Genomic DNA, 19878 nt, shown 5'->3' with positions numbered 1-19878 from the left:
CGTTTGGTTTGGACATGGCCATGCCAGAATAAAGTAAAAACATATCCCTGTACTAAAGATGTCAAGGCATCTACACCCTGAAGAATTAGGAAGAGACTGACTAACCATGTTTTATTGAGGTCAGGTGAGTATGGAAGTTAAGAAGTCACTGCATGATAGTATTGTGATCCCGACCCTGACGTATGGAAGTGAGGCATGGACCTTACAAGAGGGGAACAAGTCAAGAGTGAGAGCAGTGGAAATGAGTTACTTGAGAGGAGCATGTGGAGTGACGTGGAGGGACAGGTTGACGAATGAAGAAGTGAAGGAACACTGTGGGGTGGATGTGGATGTGGTTGAGAAGATTAGGAGAAATACACTGAGGTGGTTTGGACATGTGAAGAGAATGGAGAATGAAAGACTGACCAAGAGGGTGTATGTAGGTGAGGTGGAGGGAGGGAGAGGGAGAGGTAGACTGAGGATGAGGTGGAGGGATGGAGTTGAGAGGTATATGAGGGACGGGGGGGTGAGTTGGGGGGAGGGTAGTCAAATGGTGGGTGACAGAGCGACTTGGAGGCTTTTTGTCTGCGGCCACCCTTTGTGGGATTAGGGCGTCGGGCTATAGATAGATAGATAGATAGGTATTTGTAACTGATTTGAAACAGGTTGTTTATTAGATTTACCATAATTCAGTAGATATCAATGAGTAATTTGCCTTTGCTTCCCTCAGACAAGGATATGAGAAACAAATTGGTCAGATAGAAACCAACAATGCTGAGATGCACATTAAGATTGGCGCAGTGCAGCTGGAGAGGGACGCAGCAAGGTCTGAGGTGCAGGAGCTGGCTGCACTGAAGTTAGAACTGGAGGGCAAGATGGGAGACCTGAGTCAGCATAAGGAGAGGCTGGAGGAGGAAATTGGGGCACACAAGGCAACCATAGGAGACCTGGAAGACAAAGTAGAGAGTGCAGAGGGTAGGATACAGGCCATGACCGAGGCAGCAAACACGTTACAGAATAACATCCTGAACCTACAGAAGCAGGTGGAGGGGCTCAACCAGACCTGCGGGAAGCTGGCTCGGGACCTGGAAGCTGAGAGTAAATTGAGGCTAGACACGCAGGCACAGCTAGCTGAGGTACAGAAAGCAAAGAGGCAGGTTGAGGAAAAACTGAGTGCTGATCAGGTGGATAGACAGCAGCGGGACAAGAGAAAAAATGCCGATCAGTTGACCAAACACCAGGTGGAGGAGAGACTAAGTGCTGACCAAGTGACTAAAGATTGGGTGGGTGGACAAATGGAGGATGTGGCAGTCTCGACTACAGCGCTTTTAGAGGCCAAACAAAAATGTGTGGAGCTCCAGGTTAATGTGACACAACTGGAGGCAGACAATAGGATCCTAAAGGAAAGACTGAGGCAGCAGAGCTACTCTCCCTACGACACAAGTGAAGTAGATGTAGGCAGCGAACAGTTAACTGAAAAAATGATAACGAATACCAAGCAACGAAACTCTGATGATGAGGAGATGACGAGGTTAAGAGCAGTGGTGAAGGAGAAGGATGAAGAACTAACTCAGATAAGGCAAAGCCTGAAGGATCTTCAAGAGAGGTTAAGGTTGGTTTTCATAGTTTTCAGAGAGTTGTATGAAACTGTGAAATGCTCTTGTCTAGTATTGTACTGTTGCAGACATTGATTTTGATTGACTTCCAGAAAAGCATGTGAAACCAGTGATTTGATGATCAGAGCCCAATGAATTCCTCAGAATGTAGTGTAAGAGTTTCATAATTGTTCAGATAACCAGTATACCAGATCAGTATTGCTGTCCGCGGTTGTACAGGGTTGTCTTTTTGCATAATAATGATCCATAATATGAGATGTTCATCAAAATGGGATGTATAGTTGTTAAAGATGTGCAGAAGTAAGTGAAATTTTAAGTACATTCCAACATTTTTTGTTCCATATAATAGAGAGAGCCACAGTTTTGGGGAAGTCATACAGCTTCAGAGTACAGCCTAGTACATCCTTGGTCTTCTATAACAAAATGTCTTGTCTTCTCATCTCATGACTTAGCTTATAGTCTGTTGTCTGTTCTAAACTGAGATACACTTGGCCACAGCTCACAGCCCTCCACACCTGCTCATGCCCCTTCACTTAATTCTATCAACTGTAACCATAATTCTGACTTGGAATTTACTGTAGCGAAAGGTGATGGTGTCAGAGTGAAGGAGTATGGGTGGGGTAGGGGTGTAAGTTGTGGTTGTGTATAATTCTGATTTGGAATAGATTTTCTTTCTTTTTCTTTCTTTCCTCCTCCTCCTCCTCCTCCTCCTCCTCCTCCTCCTCCACCAAGTGATAAAAATAAATACGATGCCCTTTGATGAAAAGCCAAAAAATTAATTAAATGCAGTAAGAAAAACCTTGAGGCACATATTGCAAGTATCAGTAAATCAAATCCCAAAGAATTTTTCAGTTACATAAGAAGTAAAAAGGTAATAACTCCATCAATTGGTCCCTTAGTCACAGTTAACGGAGAGCACACTGACGATGAGACTATGATGACGAAAATTCTTAATACTTTCTTCACGTCAGTAATCCCTCTAATATCCGAATGCCCAATATCCGAACATCCCCACTAACCGGACATAATCGTCCTGGGATCCAATATTCCCAAAATGGTCCGGGGGGGGGGGGGGGGGGAATCCGCCCGCAATTTGAACTTGCCGCGCGCGGCACCTGACAGCATTGTCGTGGCGCGTCATTCCTCCGACGTCCGATAGAGCGCCGCTGCATCCTCCCCACTTTCCGCCATCACCACGACCCAGCGACGCACCCCTAGGTCACCTGCCAGTGATACTCTCGGACTCTGACAGTGATTAAACAGCAAGAACTTCTTCACTAGACCACACGGGAATTTACAGTGTTGTGCAGTGAAAAAAACAGTGTGTTGTGTTAAGGATTTACAGTTGTGAGTGAAAAGACTAATTTGGAACAAAATTTAACGTAAATAGACTTGTTTGTTTTTGCTTTAGAAAATTATTAGAAGAATGGGAAAAGTTAAAGTGCAGAGTGCAACACTTAATAAGTTACAATGGAGCATTAGTTAGACAAGAGTGTGCACTGTGAAGAGAACGGACTTCTGAGTGCGATTGACTAAGTTCAGTGCAAGACTTCATGAACAGTGTACTGGAAGTGCTTCAGGAAATCCTTCTTACTGTCAGAGTCTGAGAGGAGGCGGTTATTCATCGAGGTGGCCATGGACTTGCTGTAAGTAGGCAGAATGGTTCATACTGTACTTTTTTCCATACTGTACCTACCTCAAACACCTCATTTCACTCTTTAATGTCCTTTATTGGTGTGAATAGGGTGTTAGGAGCTATGCATGTGCAGTAGGAATGTGTTTTTCTGAGTTAGGCTAGGTTAGGGTCCATAAGTACCAGTCCAGGAGCCAGTAACCAGAATGTTTAATATTGTATGAACCTACTTCTAAACCCTCATTTTATGCTTCTTTTGCATTTATTTCAGTCATTTATGTGCCTTATTGGTGTGATTTGGGTCTTAAATAGGTGCTAGGATGTCCAGAGGGAGTTGTATAGGTGTTTCTTTGAGTTAGGGTCCATAAGTACAAGTCCATAAGCTGGGGCCCAATATCCGGACTTGACCAGTATCCGGACCTGCCTATGCCCCTATTACGTCGGATATTGGAGGGATTACTGTATTTACAACAGAAAATATACATACGATTCTTACTGTTTCCCCCATTCCTATACAAGAGGGCAACATGATCACTGACATTACAGTTAGCAATTGCGACGTATTGCTTGCATAAACAAATTAAAAGAGAATAAAACAACAGGACCAGACTAAATATCACCATGTGTATTGAAGGAACTACAGAATGAAATATCAAAGCCTTTATCTGAACTTTTTAACTTATCACTTAAGAGCAGTAAGGTGCCACATGAATGGAAGCTTGCTAACGTAACCACATTATTCAAAAAGGGCAACTTAGCCCAACCAGAAAACTACTGCCCAATTAGTTTAACATAGGTGGTTTGCAAATTGCTTGAAACTATTATCAGAGACAAGTTTGTGAAACACTTAGAAACAAACAATCTCACAAAAGATTCGCAACATGGTTTTTGTAATAATTGCTCTTGCCTCACGAATCTTCTTGACTTTTTCAGTGATATACTGAACATGTATGACGAGACTAAATCTGTTGATGTGGTCTGCCATGATTTTCAAAAGGCTTTTGACAAAGTTCCACACAAAAGACTCCTTCAGAAGCTAAAGGCACATGGTTTCAGCGGCAGTGTTCTCGGGTGGGTAGAAAATTGGCTCACTGGATGAAAGAAAAGAGTTGTAATAAATGGAAAAGAGTCAGACTGGATAAACATTACAGGTGGAGTGCCGCAGGGTTCAGTGTTAGGTCCTGTTTTTTTCTTAATATTTGTAGATGATATTGACGAAGGATTGTGTTGTAAGATTTCAAAATTAGCTGATGATACTAAAATAGGTACCAGAGCAGATAGAGCACTGCAAAGGCAGGCAATTCAGAGAGATCTTGATCAATTGTTTAACTGGGCCCAAGTCTGGCAAATGGATTTCAGTATTAATAAATGCAAAGCGCTAAACATTGGCAGTAAAAATGTAAGAGCTAGTTATAGCATGAATAATGTCCAACTTGATAGGGTAAACCATGAAGAAGCCTTAGGAGTTATAATAACAATGATTTGAAACCAAGCAAACAATGTACAGAAGCTGTGAAAAAAGCCAATATATTGATTAGATTCATAGCAGAGCATTTGAATATAAATCCGATAATATTGTCCTCACTTTGTGTAATTCCTTAGTACGCCCGCTCTTGGAGTATTGCATTCAGTTTTAGTCACCGTATTATAAAAAGGATATGGAAAAGCTTGAAAGAGTGCAGTGAAGGATGACAAAGATGATACCTAAATTGAGAAATAAACCGTATGAGGAACTTTTAGAAACCCTGAATCTATTTACCCTAACTAAACAGATGATACGAGGAGACTTAATTCAAGTATTCAAAATATTCAAAGGACATGATAACATGGCTGTTGATAAATACTTCACAGTTGATCACTCGAATTATACTAGCGGCAACGGGCATAAAATAATTGGCAAACGATTCCAGTCGCATGTAGCTTAGCATTTATTCTTCAATGTAGTTGTAAATATTTGGAATAAATTGCCCTCCAGTGTAGTAAATTGTAATACATTACAAACCTTTAAAGGTCACTTGGATAAGTATTTGTTGCCTAACCCCCAGCTTAATATGTTTACTCCTGAATAAAACACTTGTGTTTGTATAATTTTTTATTTTATATTATTTTATTTTTTTAAAGCCTGGATCAATTTATTAAATGCAAATATAGTATATGCTCAGACTAAGATATGCACAGATGCCCCTGAGTTAACAGTCACTACTCATGCTTTTGACCTGTGATGGGCTGTGGATCACTGAGGGTCCCTGTTAGTTAAGCAACCACCATCGGAATTTTTTTAATGTACCATGGGTCACTGCTTCAGGAGGTGACTTGTGTGCTTCACCTGCATGGGAAAGTTCCTGGGGCCTGATTGACTGCTGCTTACCTTAGTAGCGCCAGGCAAGGCTGCCACGCCACTCCTGAACATCCATACTGTGCACTGTGCAATTTCCATGCTGTGTCCTCAGACACCCCGTTAACTCAACGTACCCGTACATACTGTAGTGTCATGCATTAGTTATTTATTTATTCGTTTATTAATTTTACCTTACTAATTTCTCTTTCAGGTTATTCATACTGCAAGCTTATAGATAATGTATTAAAGAATGTAGCTTTTCCATTTTGGTCTTTCTTGTGAAATTTCCACATCAGTTTTTCCATGCTGTTTGGTGGTTTTTCCCACTTTTTCTTGCCAGTTTTTACTGGAGGGTTTGGAGGCAGGGGGAGCCTTCTTGCTTTACTATCCTTATCCTTCAGCATTTAGAGTTAGATCTCGTAGTCATAGTCTACTCTGTAACAAACAGCCTCGAAAGGACCATAAAGTTTGTTGCTGTTTGCATTCCTTTGTACTCCTTTGTCCTCCTCCTCCTCCTCCTCCTCCTCCTCCTCCTCCTTCCTTCCTTCCTTCCTTCCTTCCTTCCTTCCTTCCTTCCTTCCTTCCCCTTGCTCTTCTTCCACTTGCTCTTCTTCTTCTTCCTCTTCCTCTTCTTCATTATTATTATTATTATTATTATTATTATTATTATTATTTTTATTATTATTATTATTATGGAAATGAGTTACTTGAGAGGAGCATGTGGAGTGACATGGAGGGACAGGTTGACGAATGAAGAAGTGAAGGAACGTTGTGGGGTAGATGTGGATGTGGTTGAAAAGATTAGGAGAAATACACTGAGGTGGTTTGGACATGTGGAGAGGATGGAGAATGAAAGACTGACTAAGAGGGTGTATGTAGGTGAGGTGGAGGGAGGGAGAGGGAGGGGTAGACCGAGGATGAGGTGGAGGGATGGAGTTGAGAGGTATATGAGGGAGGAGGGGGTGAGTTGGGGGGAGGGGAGTCAAATGGTGGGTGACAGAGTGACTTGGAGGCGTTTTGTCTGCGGCCACCCTTTGCGGGATTAGGGCGTCGGGCTATAGATAGATAGATAGATAGATTATTATTACTACTACTACTACTACTACTACTATTTTTATTATCATTATTGTTATTATTTTTGTTATATGGGAGCATCTCAAGTAGTGACTGTGCCCATGTGTCTCTCATTAATGATTTTTAGTTGTGAGGTGCTTTACTAACTTAGACTACAAGTTCAGCAAAGCCACACCACACCACACAGCAGACCATACCACCCTCTCACACCATATCATGCAGAATTACAGTTTCACTCTACACCAAACCACACCATGCTACACAACACACCATACCACTCTCTCATACCACATCATGCAAAATGACTCCTCCATTTCACACTTCACCAAACAGCACACCATACCATCCTCTCACACCACAGCATGCAGAATGACTCTCCCAAACCACACCAATTGTACAGCATTTTTGTCATTTTGCAGTTTATTGCATGTTGTTCAAGGGCAGAAAAAGGCTGCTATGGCTCTACATCCTTTCCAGAGCACTTCAGCAAAACTAGCATTATATTCTGTTGTTAATCTGTTGCCATGACTGAGCATTCAGGATAGAAAGATGGCAATGGTAGGCCAAGTTGAAGTTAAAAAATTGTAATACTTTTGCACTTGTTTTTATGCCTACAGCTTAGCAGAGGTTGTGAGTGGTGAGGTGGAGGAGCAGCGAAGTAAGGCAGCAGAGGCAGAGGCGCGTTTGGCGGCAGCTGAACGGCAGCACCAGGCCAGGATTATGGCCATTGAGGCTGATGCTGAGAGGAGAGTGGCAGAAACACAGCAGTTATGCCATCAGACCATCTCATCTGCTTTTGGTATTTATGTGTCTCTCAACTGCACTATATCAGCATTTCTCTCTGTATATTTATCAGTCTGCCTATCTCTCTCTCTCTGTCTGGACAGTTAGGTGCAATGATGGTGATGATGATAATAATGATGTTAATAATAATGATAATAATAATAATAATAATAATAATAATAATAATAATAATAATGTTTTCTTGTATCATAGACCAGCAAGACAGTGAGACAAGCATTCTGGTACAACAGCAGCAGGAGGTGCTGAAAGAGGCACAGGCCCGGGCCAGAGAGAAGGCTGCACAGTTAGAATCCGTCATACAGGATTATGAAGCAAAGCTCAAGGTACGGTCCATACCGTATATACAGTAGTTCATATACCATATTGAGGTTGAGATCTTCATCCTTTTGAATCCTATTTCCCACAGTTCATTATTTCCATAGCACTTCTTCATGACTGACTCCACATTTTTAGTGTTATTCTCCAGTTATTATTGAGTATTCAGGATGGAGAGACAGCAGTTATGGACCTAGGTAATATAAACAGAGTATATTCATATTCTTGTCAGTTAAGGAGGAGCCCTACACACCTTTTCCTAACCAGTTTGGGTCAAATTTGCAGTTCAGAGAAAATCATTGCCCTACGTACGAGTGCCATGCGAGGGTTCCTTCACTCCATTGAGTCAGTGATGTGTTTTCTATTTTATTCTTCCAGCCACTAGACAGTTTTTATTTAATTTGACTGCCCTTTCATCTCTTCCATCTTTCCTTCCTTCCTTCCTCTTCTGTCATTCTTTCCTTCATTCTCTCCTCTCTCTTCTGCCAATGGGTGACTCAGCACTCCCTCTTCTGTCTTTCGTTCCTTCATTCTTTCCTTCATTCTCTCCTCTCTCTTCTGCCAATGGGTGACTCAGCACTCCCTCTTCTGTCTTTCGTTCCTTCATTCTTTCTTCCTCCTTCTGCCTATGGGTGACTCTACACTGAGTGACAGGCCAAATGGTTTCCTGACACCAGGAAACTATTTACTGTGCCGGGTGGTAACCGTATAAGCAGCTCTTGGTGCCTGGTGGTTTTGTGGGTACTTAAGGCACTCCATTCGGATTAACTCGTGGATTGTGAGCCACAGCTCCAGGCTTAGCAGTATCACATTGCGAGCCACAGCTCAGGCTGTGCTGGCCGTGCATCACCGCTAACCACTTCACCCTTACGCAAACTTACTCACGGTGCCTCGCAAAGATGGAGAGGGTGAGGTTTTTTTTTTTTTTGTCACCAGATGATGCCCTGGGTGTTTATCTTCAAGTTTATTATTTAAAAAAAAAAAAAAAAAAAAAAAAAAAAAAAAAAAAAAAACTTTTTTCTTCATTTTTTGCACCATGGGGTGGGATAAAAAAAGGTAATTGCACAATCCATGGGTTAAGCCAGTGCAGGTTTAGTTCCAAGGGGTGGTTGGGTTTTATTGCTTACATAATGCCATTCAGGGATGAGTGAGACTGGTCACTCTCATCTTAAATGTCAGGACCAACTTGCCTAGGCCCAGGCTCCTGCACTCATCATGGGGCAACACAGGATTGAATGATGATGGATGGATGGAAATCTTTTGTTGTGAAGGGGTTTATAGAGCTTATATGTAATAGTGCTGTAACTGATACAGTTTGCTGAACCAGTATCAATATTTGTATGTTCCCTGATACTGAACCAATACCGATATTTAGTATTGATGTGGAGTGCACACCGTCCACTCACTCGATTTAGTGCTGCTCTCGGGTGTCTGCTCTTTCCTCTTCTCCATCCTTCTTCCCTTCCATCCCTATCTGTCTACTTTCCTTCATTCTTTCCTCGTCCTTCTGCCTACAGGTGACTTTACACTAACTCTTCCGTCTTTCCTTCCTTCATTCTTTCCTCTTCCTTCTGCCTGTAGGTGACTCTACACTGAGTGACAAGCCAAATAGTTTCCTGTACACCAGGAAACCATTTACTACTCTGGGTGGTAACCATATAACCAAATTTTTGCACCTTGTGGCTTAGTGGGTAATTATTGCACTCCAATCAGATTGAGCCGGTGAAGGTTTATATCCAAGGGATGGTTTATATCCTCATGGGGCAATGTAGGATTGGATGATGGATGGATGGATGGATGTCAGCACAGTCAGTACGATACTGGTGTTGTCCCAAGTTGGCTATGAGGAGGGATAATGCAGATGTTTTCTGTGTGTGTTATTTATATACTGTACAGTGGGAGATGTTGTATGCTGATGATTTGGTGTTGATTGCAGAGAATGAAAGGGAGGCAGAGAAAAGATTTAGGAAGTGGAGAAATGGTATGGGGCACAAGGGCTTATGGGTAAATGCAGATAAAACAAAAGTGATGACATCTAGGGTTGGTGGCGGTACTGTCAAAGACAAGGGAGAGTGGCCATGTGCAGTTTGCCACAAGGGCGTGGGAAGTAATTCCATCTTGTGCAGTGTTTGTGATAAATGGGTGCACAAGAGATGTAGTGGTATCAGAGGTAGACTGCGAGATAATGCTGATTTTATGTGTGCGGCATGTCGGTGAGAGCAGGTGGAGATTGTCAGGCGTGAAAGGATTGAACTTGCTGGTGAGTCTCTTGAGTGTGTGGAAGAGTTTTGTTATTTGGGAGACATGTTATGTGCTGGAGGTGGGGCTGGAGCTAGCTCTGTGGCTAGGGTGAGAAGTGGTTGGAAGAAGTTCAGAGAGCTGTTGCCTCTCCTGACATTGAGAGGACTCTCCTTACGTGCTAAGGGGTTTTTGTATGCAGCATGTGTTAGGAGTGTGATGCTGTATTGTAGTTAAACCTGGACAGTAAAGGAAGAGAATATTTGCAGGCTCAGATGTACAGAAATGACAATGATTAGGTGGATGTGCAGTGCGTCCCTTCATGCAAGGCTTGGGGGGACTAGTTTACGATGGAGGAGTTGAGAAGAAGGATGTGACTGGAGTGTATCAGTGTTGTGATGAGAAGAGGTAGATTGAGGTGGTTTGGGCATGTGGAGAGGATGGGGGATGATAATTGGGTGCAGAAGGTGAGAGTGTTAATGTTGGGGGTGGGGTTGCAAGGGGTAGACCGAGAAAGACGTGGGACAAGGTCATTAAGTGTGACCTCAGGGTTAATGGACTGAACAGGGAGGCTGCCATAGATCGTGCAGTATGGAGAGCCGCCATTAGGTGACCAAGGCCGATGCATGCATGCATGTTGGAGCCTTCAAAAACGAAACAAAATAATAATATAGTTCATTTACCTCCCAGTTCCCAGAGTCACTAATGTCAGAGTTGTGAGTGATCACCAACTAGTTCAGTATGGAAGTCAGGGTACCCTTGTGGAGACCAGAATTTGTATATTTTCTAAAATCTGTCGTAAGATAGTTACTGATACACCATATGTTAGCTCTTCATGACATTATTCTTCAGTAGTTATACTAGCTTCCTAGATATGCTTTGGTGTAATAAATCCAGTAAAATTGTTACTAGAGGCAAAAAAAGACACCGGGTATGACAGTGTGCATCACATATATACTGTACAAGTCTCTAGCTGCACCTTTGGTTTGAAACCCATGTAATTTAGTTTTCTAAAAGGATAGTGCTTCATTTGAATAGTGCTGAAGAAAATCTGCAACGTTTTTCATGTAAAAATTGTACATTGTTTAACCCCCGCCGTGCTAATTCTTATCAAACCAATTACCTTCCCTGAGTCATTTTTTCGGACTTTTCATTTAATATTAAGTTGATTTTTTGTCATTAGATCAAGTGTTTCTGAGCTCGGACTCTTCATCACCCTCATCTTTGTGTAATTTAGGCCACACCTCTCGGGTGGGTGTGAGGGCAGTGATAAGTTGCCAACACCATGAGAGGTAGATGGGTGTGATTCTGCCATTGCTGGGCTACAGATGAGAACTAAGTTACCAAATATGCGGTAGTTGGCAACTGCGGTATGGTAGAGTTTTGCAACAGCTTTGATGGTGTAGAGGAAGACTCAGTGTTCCCATGGAAACCACTAATGCATCCTTGTGCTTGAAATTATGGTGCCGAGACTTATCACCTCATATGAGGCGCTCAGCGTAGCCAGGTGTGGCTTGCATATCGCCTCATGTAATGCGATGAGTGCGGCGGGGGTTAAAGCCGAAATCTTGCAGAGACGAAACCACTGACCAAAATGCCACAATGGTGACGGCTCCAAAATACTGCTTGCGTTGGAAAGAAAACATGGGACTTCCATTTCCTTTCATTCATTTTATAGGATACTAAGTTAGTTTGTGACAGCTGAGTTCATGATTTTAAAAGTACAGTAGCAAAAAGGATCACTAAGAAATTATCAAAATTTAATACTTGTTAGAAAAAAGACCCCCCAAAAGCCAAATTACAAGAAAAAGCCAACCAGCTATTTTTTGGAGCCAACCACTTACAAAATAATAATAATAATAATGTGAAGAATTTGGCCTAAAAAAAAAAAAAAATGGCAACCCTGCCCAGTGGGGCAGACAACGCATTAGGGTTTTTGTTTATGGTTGGAACGTACGATCTTAAGTCGTGTCATGCTAATATTTCATTTTGAAGAATCATTACATGTTTCTTATAAGCCTAATTATTTTTGTTTTGCTGGACAAATACATGAAATACATGATATGGATGGTGACCATCATCCACTCACTTGATGTAGTGCTTTACATTGAGTGACAAGCCAAATGGTTTCCTGTAAGCCAAGAAACCATTTACAACGCTGGGTGGTAACCATATAACCAAACCATACGTGTTCCCTACGTGTCAACCAGTGGGTTGGTGGAGGGTTGGTGCCCCTCCCTGTAAAACAACTAACTCAGTGTCAAATGGCCACCCTTTATGGGATTATGGCGTCTGGCAATAGATAGATAGATAGATATTTAAGGAAGGAAAGATTAATATCCGTGCCAATACTGTACAGAGATGGTAGACTCATGCCATCAGTTTTTGCTTATATTTGACCATATTACAACCTCTCTTCCTTATAGCAGGGAGTAAAAATATTGTTATAATTTCTCCCTTTCTTGTGGTGACACAGAAGACACATAAAAAGAATGAGGTTTAATTTAGTCGATCAACGAAACTAACTTAGGGTTGTAGTTTTTCCATGATTAGTGACATTGGGAATTTATGATTTTCATTGCCCAGGTTTACTAACCAGCATGATCTCTACCCAGTTAACTGCTTCATAAACTAATACTGTTTGTGAGGTCCTTGTTATATGATGTGTATCAAAATATCACACTTCTGTACATTTGATGCTGTAAATTTGGTGTATGGCACTCAAATGATGCCGGTGGCCATGCTACAGTAAAATGTCATTTGATGCCAGCAGCTGTGCTGCGGTAAAATGTTATGATGCTGGTGGCCATGCTACAGTAAAATGTCATTTGATGCTGGCGTCCATGCTACTGTAAAACGTCATTTGATGCCGGCGTCCATGCTATGGTAAAATGTAATTTGATGCTGACGGCCATGCTATGGTAAAACGTCATTTGATGCCGGCGGCCACGGAGGGGTTAAGTGAGGAAATACTGTACTGGTTTTGTACTCTGCCTGACCCTACCTGCTCCACCTGACCCTGACCTTAGACCCACCTACCCCTGCAGGATAAAGATGAGGAACTGTGCCAGTTTGTCCAACAGTATGAGGACCAGTTGGTGGCCCTGAGGAGGCAGCATGAGGCCCAGGTGAAGGAAGTAGAGGCCGCATGGCAGGCACGGGCGGAGAAGATGGCCAAGCAGCGTGAGGTTCATAAGCAGAGGGAGATGGATGACTTGACCAATGAGTGGAACAAGGAACGCAGGGTAATACTAATGTTAATATTAATAAGAAGAGTGATAATAATAATAATAATAATAATATAATAACATTAATAATCTGGTCATACATCATCACATTACAGTTTTATTCATATCTGTACCTGACTTTGCACATTTACTGCCATATCACACTATTTTATCCATCACCATACCTTCTCTCTATAGCCAGGTGCTTTAATCTTGGAATGGGTGTCCTCAAAGAAATCGCCGTCTCTGTGTCACCCTGTTGTCAGCCATCAGGTTCCCTTCCCTTAAACTCACATCACCCTCACTCATGTACAGGACAGTTCTCAACCTCATCCTTGATCTTCCCTTCTCTCCTTCTTCCCTCTCGTTTCACTCATAGATACTCCTAGTCAGTTTCTTATTATCCATTCTCTTCACTTAGCCAAAGCAAAGACTGTTTTGGGAAGTGTGTGTTGCCTCCAGGTCAATGTTCATGAATGATGGTGAACAAATACAGTAATTTGTTGGATGGTAAGTGTTCAGAAAGATATTCTCTCCCTCACCCTTCTGTTTGCTTCAACCTAACCCTGTCACGCAGTTTTATTATGTCCTCTTTTGACTTCCTCATATTGTCATTTTTAGTAGTTTTAACTCTGCCATTCCTCTCTTGACGTCTTGGCATCACTATCCTGTTTTATATTGTTCAAGGCAATTTTTATTTTTTGTTTTAAATCCACATTCTTATGTTCAGAAGGCCTCTGTGATCACAGCCTTGGATATACGTAAATCGTGCCATATTTACCATGGTCAGTTTTTCCATTGTAATCTGGTTGTTTGTCGTGGATTTGTCGTATTGCATCAAAATACTACAAAATAAGCCAAGAAATATGCATAAGACTAACTAAATATAGGTAGTTTAGTTACTGAGTATATCAAAAAGTGGAGGGTGTTAAGCCTTTTGGATAATCATTAAGCCTTCTGGATAACTGTATTGTGGAAAAAGACCACCCTGGATATTCTTCTGTACTCTCATTTTGGTTTGAATTTTGGTGGTGTGGTACTGCCTTGAGCTAAAGTCCCTGACACTTCTCTATCAGCTGTTGCAGTGGCAGGTGTTAAATGAATTATATGTGATAGCAGTATGAAACACACGGCTAAAGAATATGAGAAGGAAGGATACTCTCTGCCATTTGGAGAGGAGTTAAATATGGAAGGCAGTACTTAGTGCTGGCAGAGGTTTGTTGGGAAACTCATGCTCCTGGCTGTACATTATTGTTTTTTAGTACTTGGCCTTATTGTACTGTGTATCTACCATGTTTGTTGCTCAGTTTTCATGGCAGATGTCAAAACTTTATATCATGTGAATGCCCTTCACCCTGTCACAAAGAATTCAATCAGCTCTTAAGACAATATATGCTGGCTAACCATAGCCTATTTGTTTTCATCTGACAGAACTAGGCCACTCGAAACTTGAACACTGAGCCATGGTTGCATGAAATTGTATGAGCTTTACTTATGAGGGAATGAGTCTTCTTGATTACTAGTCCGATTTATCCACCAGTCTGATGATACGCCTCACCTGAACTGAAAATGGGTTAGGGATTTTTGCCTGGTGAAAACAGTGTAGTATCAGAAATAATTGAGATTAAATTGTTATGTTATGTGATGACAGAGTCATGAAGCTGTGGCATTATTATTGTGCTTACCAGCATTTGAATAACCCATTTATTGTAGAGTTTAATATGTGCTGTATCTTTACTGCCAGATTTATAATCTTATCAATATACAGTATAATATTGTATATTGTAATTTTTCAGATGAATATTATTTCAGGCTTTGATTATAATAAAGAAGTTACAAAACATTTTGTAAAGAGATTTAAATGTTTGTTATTTATTTTTGTAATAATTAAGTTCATTGTTTTACTTTTAACCCCTTCAATCCATTGACATATTCATTTTATTCTTGCCACCTTCTTATGATTTTATCCAACTAAGGAAGAGGATGCAGGTTGTAAAAGGATCTATGGATATTGCATCTAAGCTCATCACTATGATTCATTGCTCCAGAATTAACAAATTTGTTTGTGGGTAGCGAAAATAAAAAGAATATCGTAGGATTCAGTGAGTTGATTATTTATGTTATCTGTGTGCATGACATTGTGCATCACTGGTGTATGGCTTAAATATTTGTTAGCAAATAATTGTCATTATTATTCTGTGAACTTGCCATAATGCAATGTGTTGATGCTGCCAGGTGGTATTAGAGGCAGTTACCGGTTGATGTCTTCTTCTGTAAGTTTGTCACAACCATAGTTATCTGGTCACAGCTGTAACTTGTACCATTATGCTGGAGAGGAATGCCTTCTTGCAATGGCTCTGCTATAACCTGCTATAACCGGGTGGCTGTGCTGCAAGGTCATACAAATGTCCCTCACCTTCCTTCCATAAGGAAGATGGTGGATTGCAGGAGGAGGGCTTCTTAACTTGCAGTTCACTGACTTCACATTCAGATGAGCCTGGGGTTGCAGCATCTACCAGTACTACTGTTATGCATAATCCCAGCAGTGTTGTGTGGGTTGTCGCTTTTTCCATCAAGATGTATCATTTGAAACCCCATGGTCATCTGAATGGGAACCTGGTTGACTACAGGCCACAGTTCTGCAATCCAGTTCTGTCAGATGAAGACAGACCAACCGTGCCATGCACATGGCAGGTTCACAGTATGATATTTCTTTAACATATGTTGCATATATTTACCCTTTTGAGTTGTTGTTACCTATTTCTCTTTTGGTTGTGATATTGCAGAGCCCAGAGGCAGAGGACACTGAGGAGCCAAAGGTAGGTGTCTGTAATCCTGTAGTACTTTCATTTTAACTTGGTGGAAATTTTTGTAGGATATGTCCTGTTGCTGAATGATAGAATAACTCAGTACAGTGGCTCTACTTCCTTTCAATAGCACCCCTTGATGACTGACACCATATTCTAGTGTTAACTCTCTCTCTTTCTCTCTCTCTCTCTCAGGCTTTGCATTCATGAAGGAGAGAGGCCAGTTTTATGCCTAGTTAGAATGAACAGAGTATATCTTGTGTGTGAAATGGAGGAGTGGGAGAGTGTGAAATGTGTAAGATTGGGCATAATGGGCAAGGAAGATGCTAGGAAGGAGTTGCTTTGTTGATGAATGAGGTGTGGCAGAGTGGAATGAGAGATTACAAATGTGTCAGCTCAAGGTGTATGTATGTCAGGTTCAAGTTTGAGAAGGTGAAAGAGGCGGTGATTGTAGCATATGCACTGTGTGAGGACTGGAGTGAGAGAGAGGAAGATAGGTTTTAGGGTGAGCTTGATGAAGCAGTGGGAGAAATGCCCAGGAGATATAAAGTGATCGTAATGGATGATATGAATGGAAGAGTAGGCACTGGTCCTGAGGATAACACAATGGGTTGTAATGAAGTACCAGGAGAAAATGATAATGGGAAGCGACTGAAGGATGTGTGTCAGGAAAGGAAGTTTTGCGTTTGTAACTCATATTTCATACACAAAGATGCACATAAATATACATAGTATAGAGGGATTGGGGATTGTGTTGAAAGGAGCTTGATTGATTACATGCTCATAGAGAGGTCGATGCTGGGAATGATTGCTGATACGAGGGCCATGAGAAAACGATGTGGAGGTCTGTCAGATCATATGATTGTGATATGCAAGGTCAAGCTGAGAGGAGTGAGGTGGACCAGGACCAGGAGAAAAGAAAGGAAAATGTGCAAAAGAAGTGGAAAGTAGAGTGACACAAGGAAGAAAGGTACCTGGTGCAATGAAGGCCTTGATAAGAAACAGATGCTTGAGTGTTGCAGCTGAACGAGGCTTACATGAAGGAGTGTTAGTGCCAGCTTTATCATATGAATGTGAGACTATGGTGTGACATGAAAATGAAAAGTCAGGAATGAGAGCAGTGGAGATGGGGCTGCTGAGGAATGTATGTGGAGTACAGAGAGTGGATAGGATATGAAATAATGCGATTTTGTGAAAGATGTGGAGTGAGGAAGTCAGTGGACACCAGAATTGAAGAGAGTGTACTGAGATGGTATGGTCATGTGGAGAGAATAGATAACAATAGAGTGATGAAAAAGGTAAATCTGAGTGAATCTGAAGGAGGGAGGAGGTGAGGTAGGCCAAGGAGAAGGTGGAGGGATATGGTGAATTGTGTGTGAGGAAGAGAGGTTTGGAAGTCAATGAAGCTAGGGGACTGACAAGGGATTGAGCTGGCTGGATGAATATTGTGAAGAGAAGTGCATGATCAGGGGTTTGGCACCACTTTTTAATGTGACAGCGTCCAGATTGACTCTGTTGGATATGTTTATGTAATGCTGCAGAACATGATGAATGTTTTTGGCATATCAGATAAAGCCAATATTCCTGGGGCTTGAATGATAAGTGAGTGGAAGTGTGGCCCATTGGATTGGGCAAAGTTGGGCTATGTGGACATTGCTACCCCTCACCCTGCCCTGAGGTAGGGAAGGAGGTCTTGGTGATGATGATGATGATGATATTTTGTGTTGCTATAATACCTGTATTCTGAAACCACTTATATTCATACAGAAGGAAAATGAAACACTTATTTTACAGAAAGTTACCCCAGGGTAATTTTAAGCCTTTGTCTGTTAGGATTATTACCAACTTGCCTAGCCCCTGGCTTGTATGCTCCTCATGGGGCAACATAGGACCGGATGATGGATGGATGAATAAAATTATATTGTACTGATGTATATAGGTGCACCAGCAGCAGTGAATTGATTCCCTCAGATGTATTTTAACCTTTAACTGATAAAGTTTCAGTCAGCAGAACAAAATAATCTTGTGCCGGTCTATATATTACTCTCAGTTGCACCATGAACAGTGCAAGGGTTCTACGAGATATAGTCTTTCTTTTGAATGCTAAGATTTCTGGCAGTTGAACATAATTATTGTTAGGCCTGTATAAAAGACCCAGGTATACAAGCAGAGTTATAGGGGAAGATAGTTTAATTATGTAAGCTTTGCCATTTTTGTGTATAAACAGTGATCCCTTGGTTATAGTGGTTTTCATTATTAGTGTGAGATGAAAATCCACACTTCTGCTGTTATAGTGCATTTTTTTGGCTCAAAAACATCATTATTGCACACCTGAACTGCTTTCTGTTGACAGTGATAATGAAGTGTCTGTGGTTTCTGATGGCTTTGAGGGATTCAAAGATGAGGCCCTATATGAGTTTGTACTAAGTTGTGGAGACCACTAACTCTCCACCCCCTAGCCTTGAAACTCCCTTGCCTCAAACCCAACGTCAGTCTCTCTGTGGAATGTGTTTCTTATTTATTGTGCCTTTTTCATCACTCTCTATTAACCTAACCATTCCTATGTGTGTTTCTGGTACATACCACAACAGTAAGTGTGTACTGTATTTAGTGGGTCTAAATTGCCTTGAAAGGGAAAGTTTAGGCTTGCACTTGGGGTGTCTGGTACCAATTAATGGAAATCCCATAGGTTCTGTGTATTCATTATCGTGCTCTTTCGATATCACACACTGGGTTTGGTACCAGTTATGTCCAATAACCGAGGGATCAATGGACAGTCATTTGTCATTTAGTCTAGGATGTGTTGAAGCAAAACAGTACAGTACTTTAAATTAAATAATGGCAGCATTCCCGGTACACTGATATATGGATTTAGCAAGACGTCTTTGTTAAGTGTCATGATAATTAATGAACATAGAAGAACACAGGATCCTGGGAATATTTGTATGGTTTTGATCATTAACTCTCCCCCCGTACACACACTTTTTTTTTTTAATTTTATTTTTCATAAATAGGTATTTGGGGATATTTTTCCAAGGAATAATGGTACCGAGTTTAATGTAAATTGGTGAAGAAATGAGGAAATGGCAACAAATTGAAAAGTGTTTGGAAGAATGGAAGGAGTAGTGGGAAAGAAACAACCTAAGCAAATACATTATGGTCTCTGTCATGGTGTGGACACCATAATGAAATACTTTTATGTGGGCTGTGCTTCTGTAGTCGTGGCACACAATTCTGAGGTTGTTATTATCGTACCCTGGCAACCTACCATTCAAAAGTACGTCTGATTTCTTGTCGTATTATACACGAATCATATTATTATGCACGAATATATTATATGAATATTGTTATACACAAACCTATTATACACGAATCACGTGCGTCTCATGCTAAATACGAAATGGGACGCACTTTTGAATGGTAGGATGCCAGGGTACAATAATGACAACCTCAGAGTTGTGCACCACGACTATAGCTCATGATTTAGGGATTAAAACCATAATAAAAAGAAGCACTCATTTCCAACTTCAGAGCAGCCTTATAGTGAACCACAAAGCACTTAAATGAAAAATAAGTATTAAATCATCAGTAGGTTAACTCCTTCAGTCCAGTAACGTCTATTTGCAGTTTATGCTTTCTGCCTTCAGGCAGTGTTATGGAACTTTGGAAAGAGCTCTCATACTGAACAGCCTAATGAAGGGTGCGTCTAGCCTCTCCAATTTGAAAATATCTGTTTTAAACCAAATAAAATCATATGGAGTAGCAAAACTTAATTTAAAATTGCATCATCATTGTAAACGAGTTACATAACTTTAAATGAGAACAAACTGTACATTGCAAGACTCAG

General features: G+C 41.2%; 1 protein-coding gene across 1 annotated transcript in view; it reads left to right on the top strand.

Annotated features, from left to right (window-relative positions):
* LOC145398743 (uncharacterized) overlaps positions 1-19878 on the top strand; it is a 147541-nt gene that overhangs the window by 104786 nt on the left and 22877 nt on the right. The window contains exons 18-22 of the mRNA XM_080271541.1: positions 710-1591; positions 7258-7439; positions 7637-7767; positions 13045-13242; positions 16011-16043. Coding sequence (XP_080127667.1) covers positions 710-1591; positions 7258-7439; positions 7637-7767; positions 13045-13242; positions 16011-16043 — 1426 coding nt within the window. The remainder of the gene's footprint in view (positions 1-709; positions 1592-7257; positions 7440-7636; positions 7768-13044; positions 13243-16010; positions 16044-19878) is intronic.

This window comes from Coenobita brevimanus, chromosome 46 (genome assembly GCF_032717465.1).
Source record: "Coenobita brevimanus isolate Jiangsu-jjx chromosome 46, ASM3271746v2, whole genome shotgun sequence".
In the NCBI taxonomy this organism is placed as follows: domain Eukaryota; kingdom Metazoa; phylum Arthropoda; class Malacostraca; order Decapoda; family Coenobitidae; genus Coenobita; species Coenobita brevimanus.
This window is presented reverse-complemented; position numbering and strand designations above follow the sequence as displayed.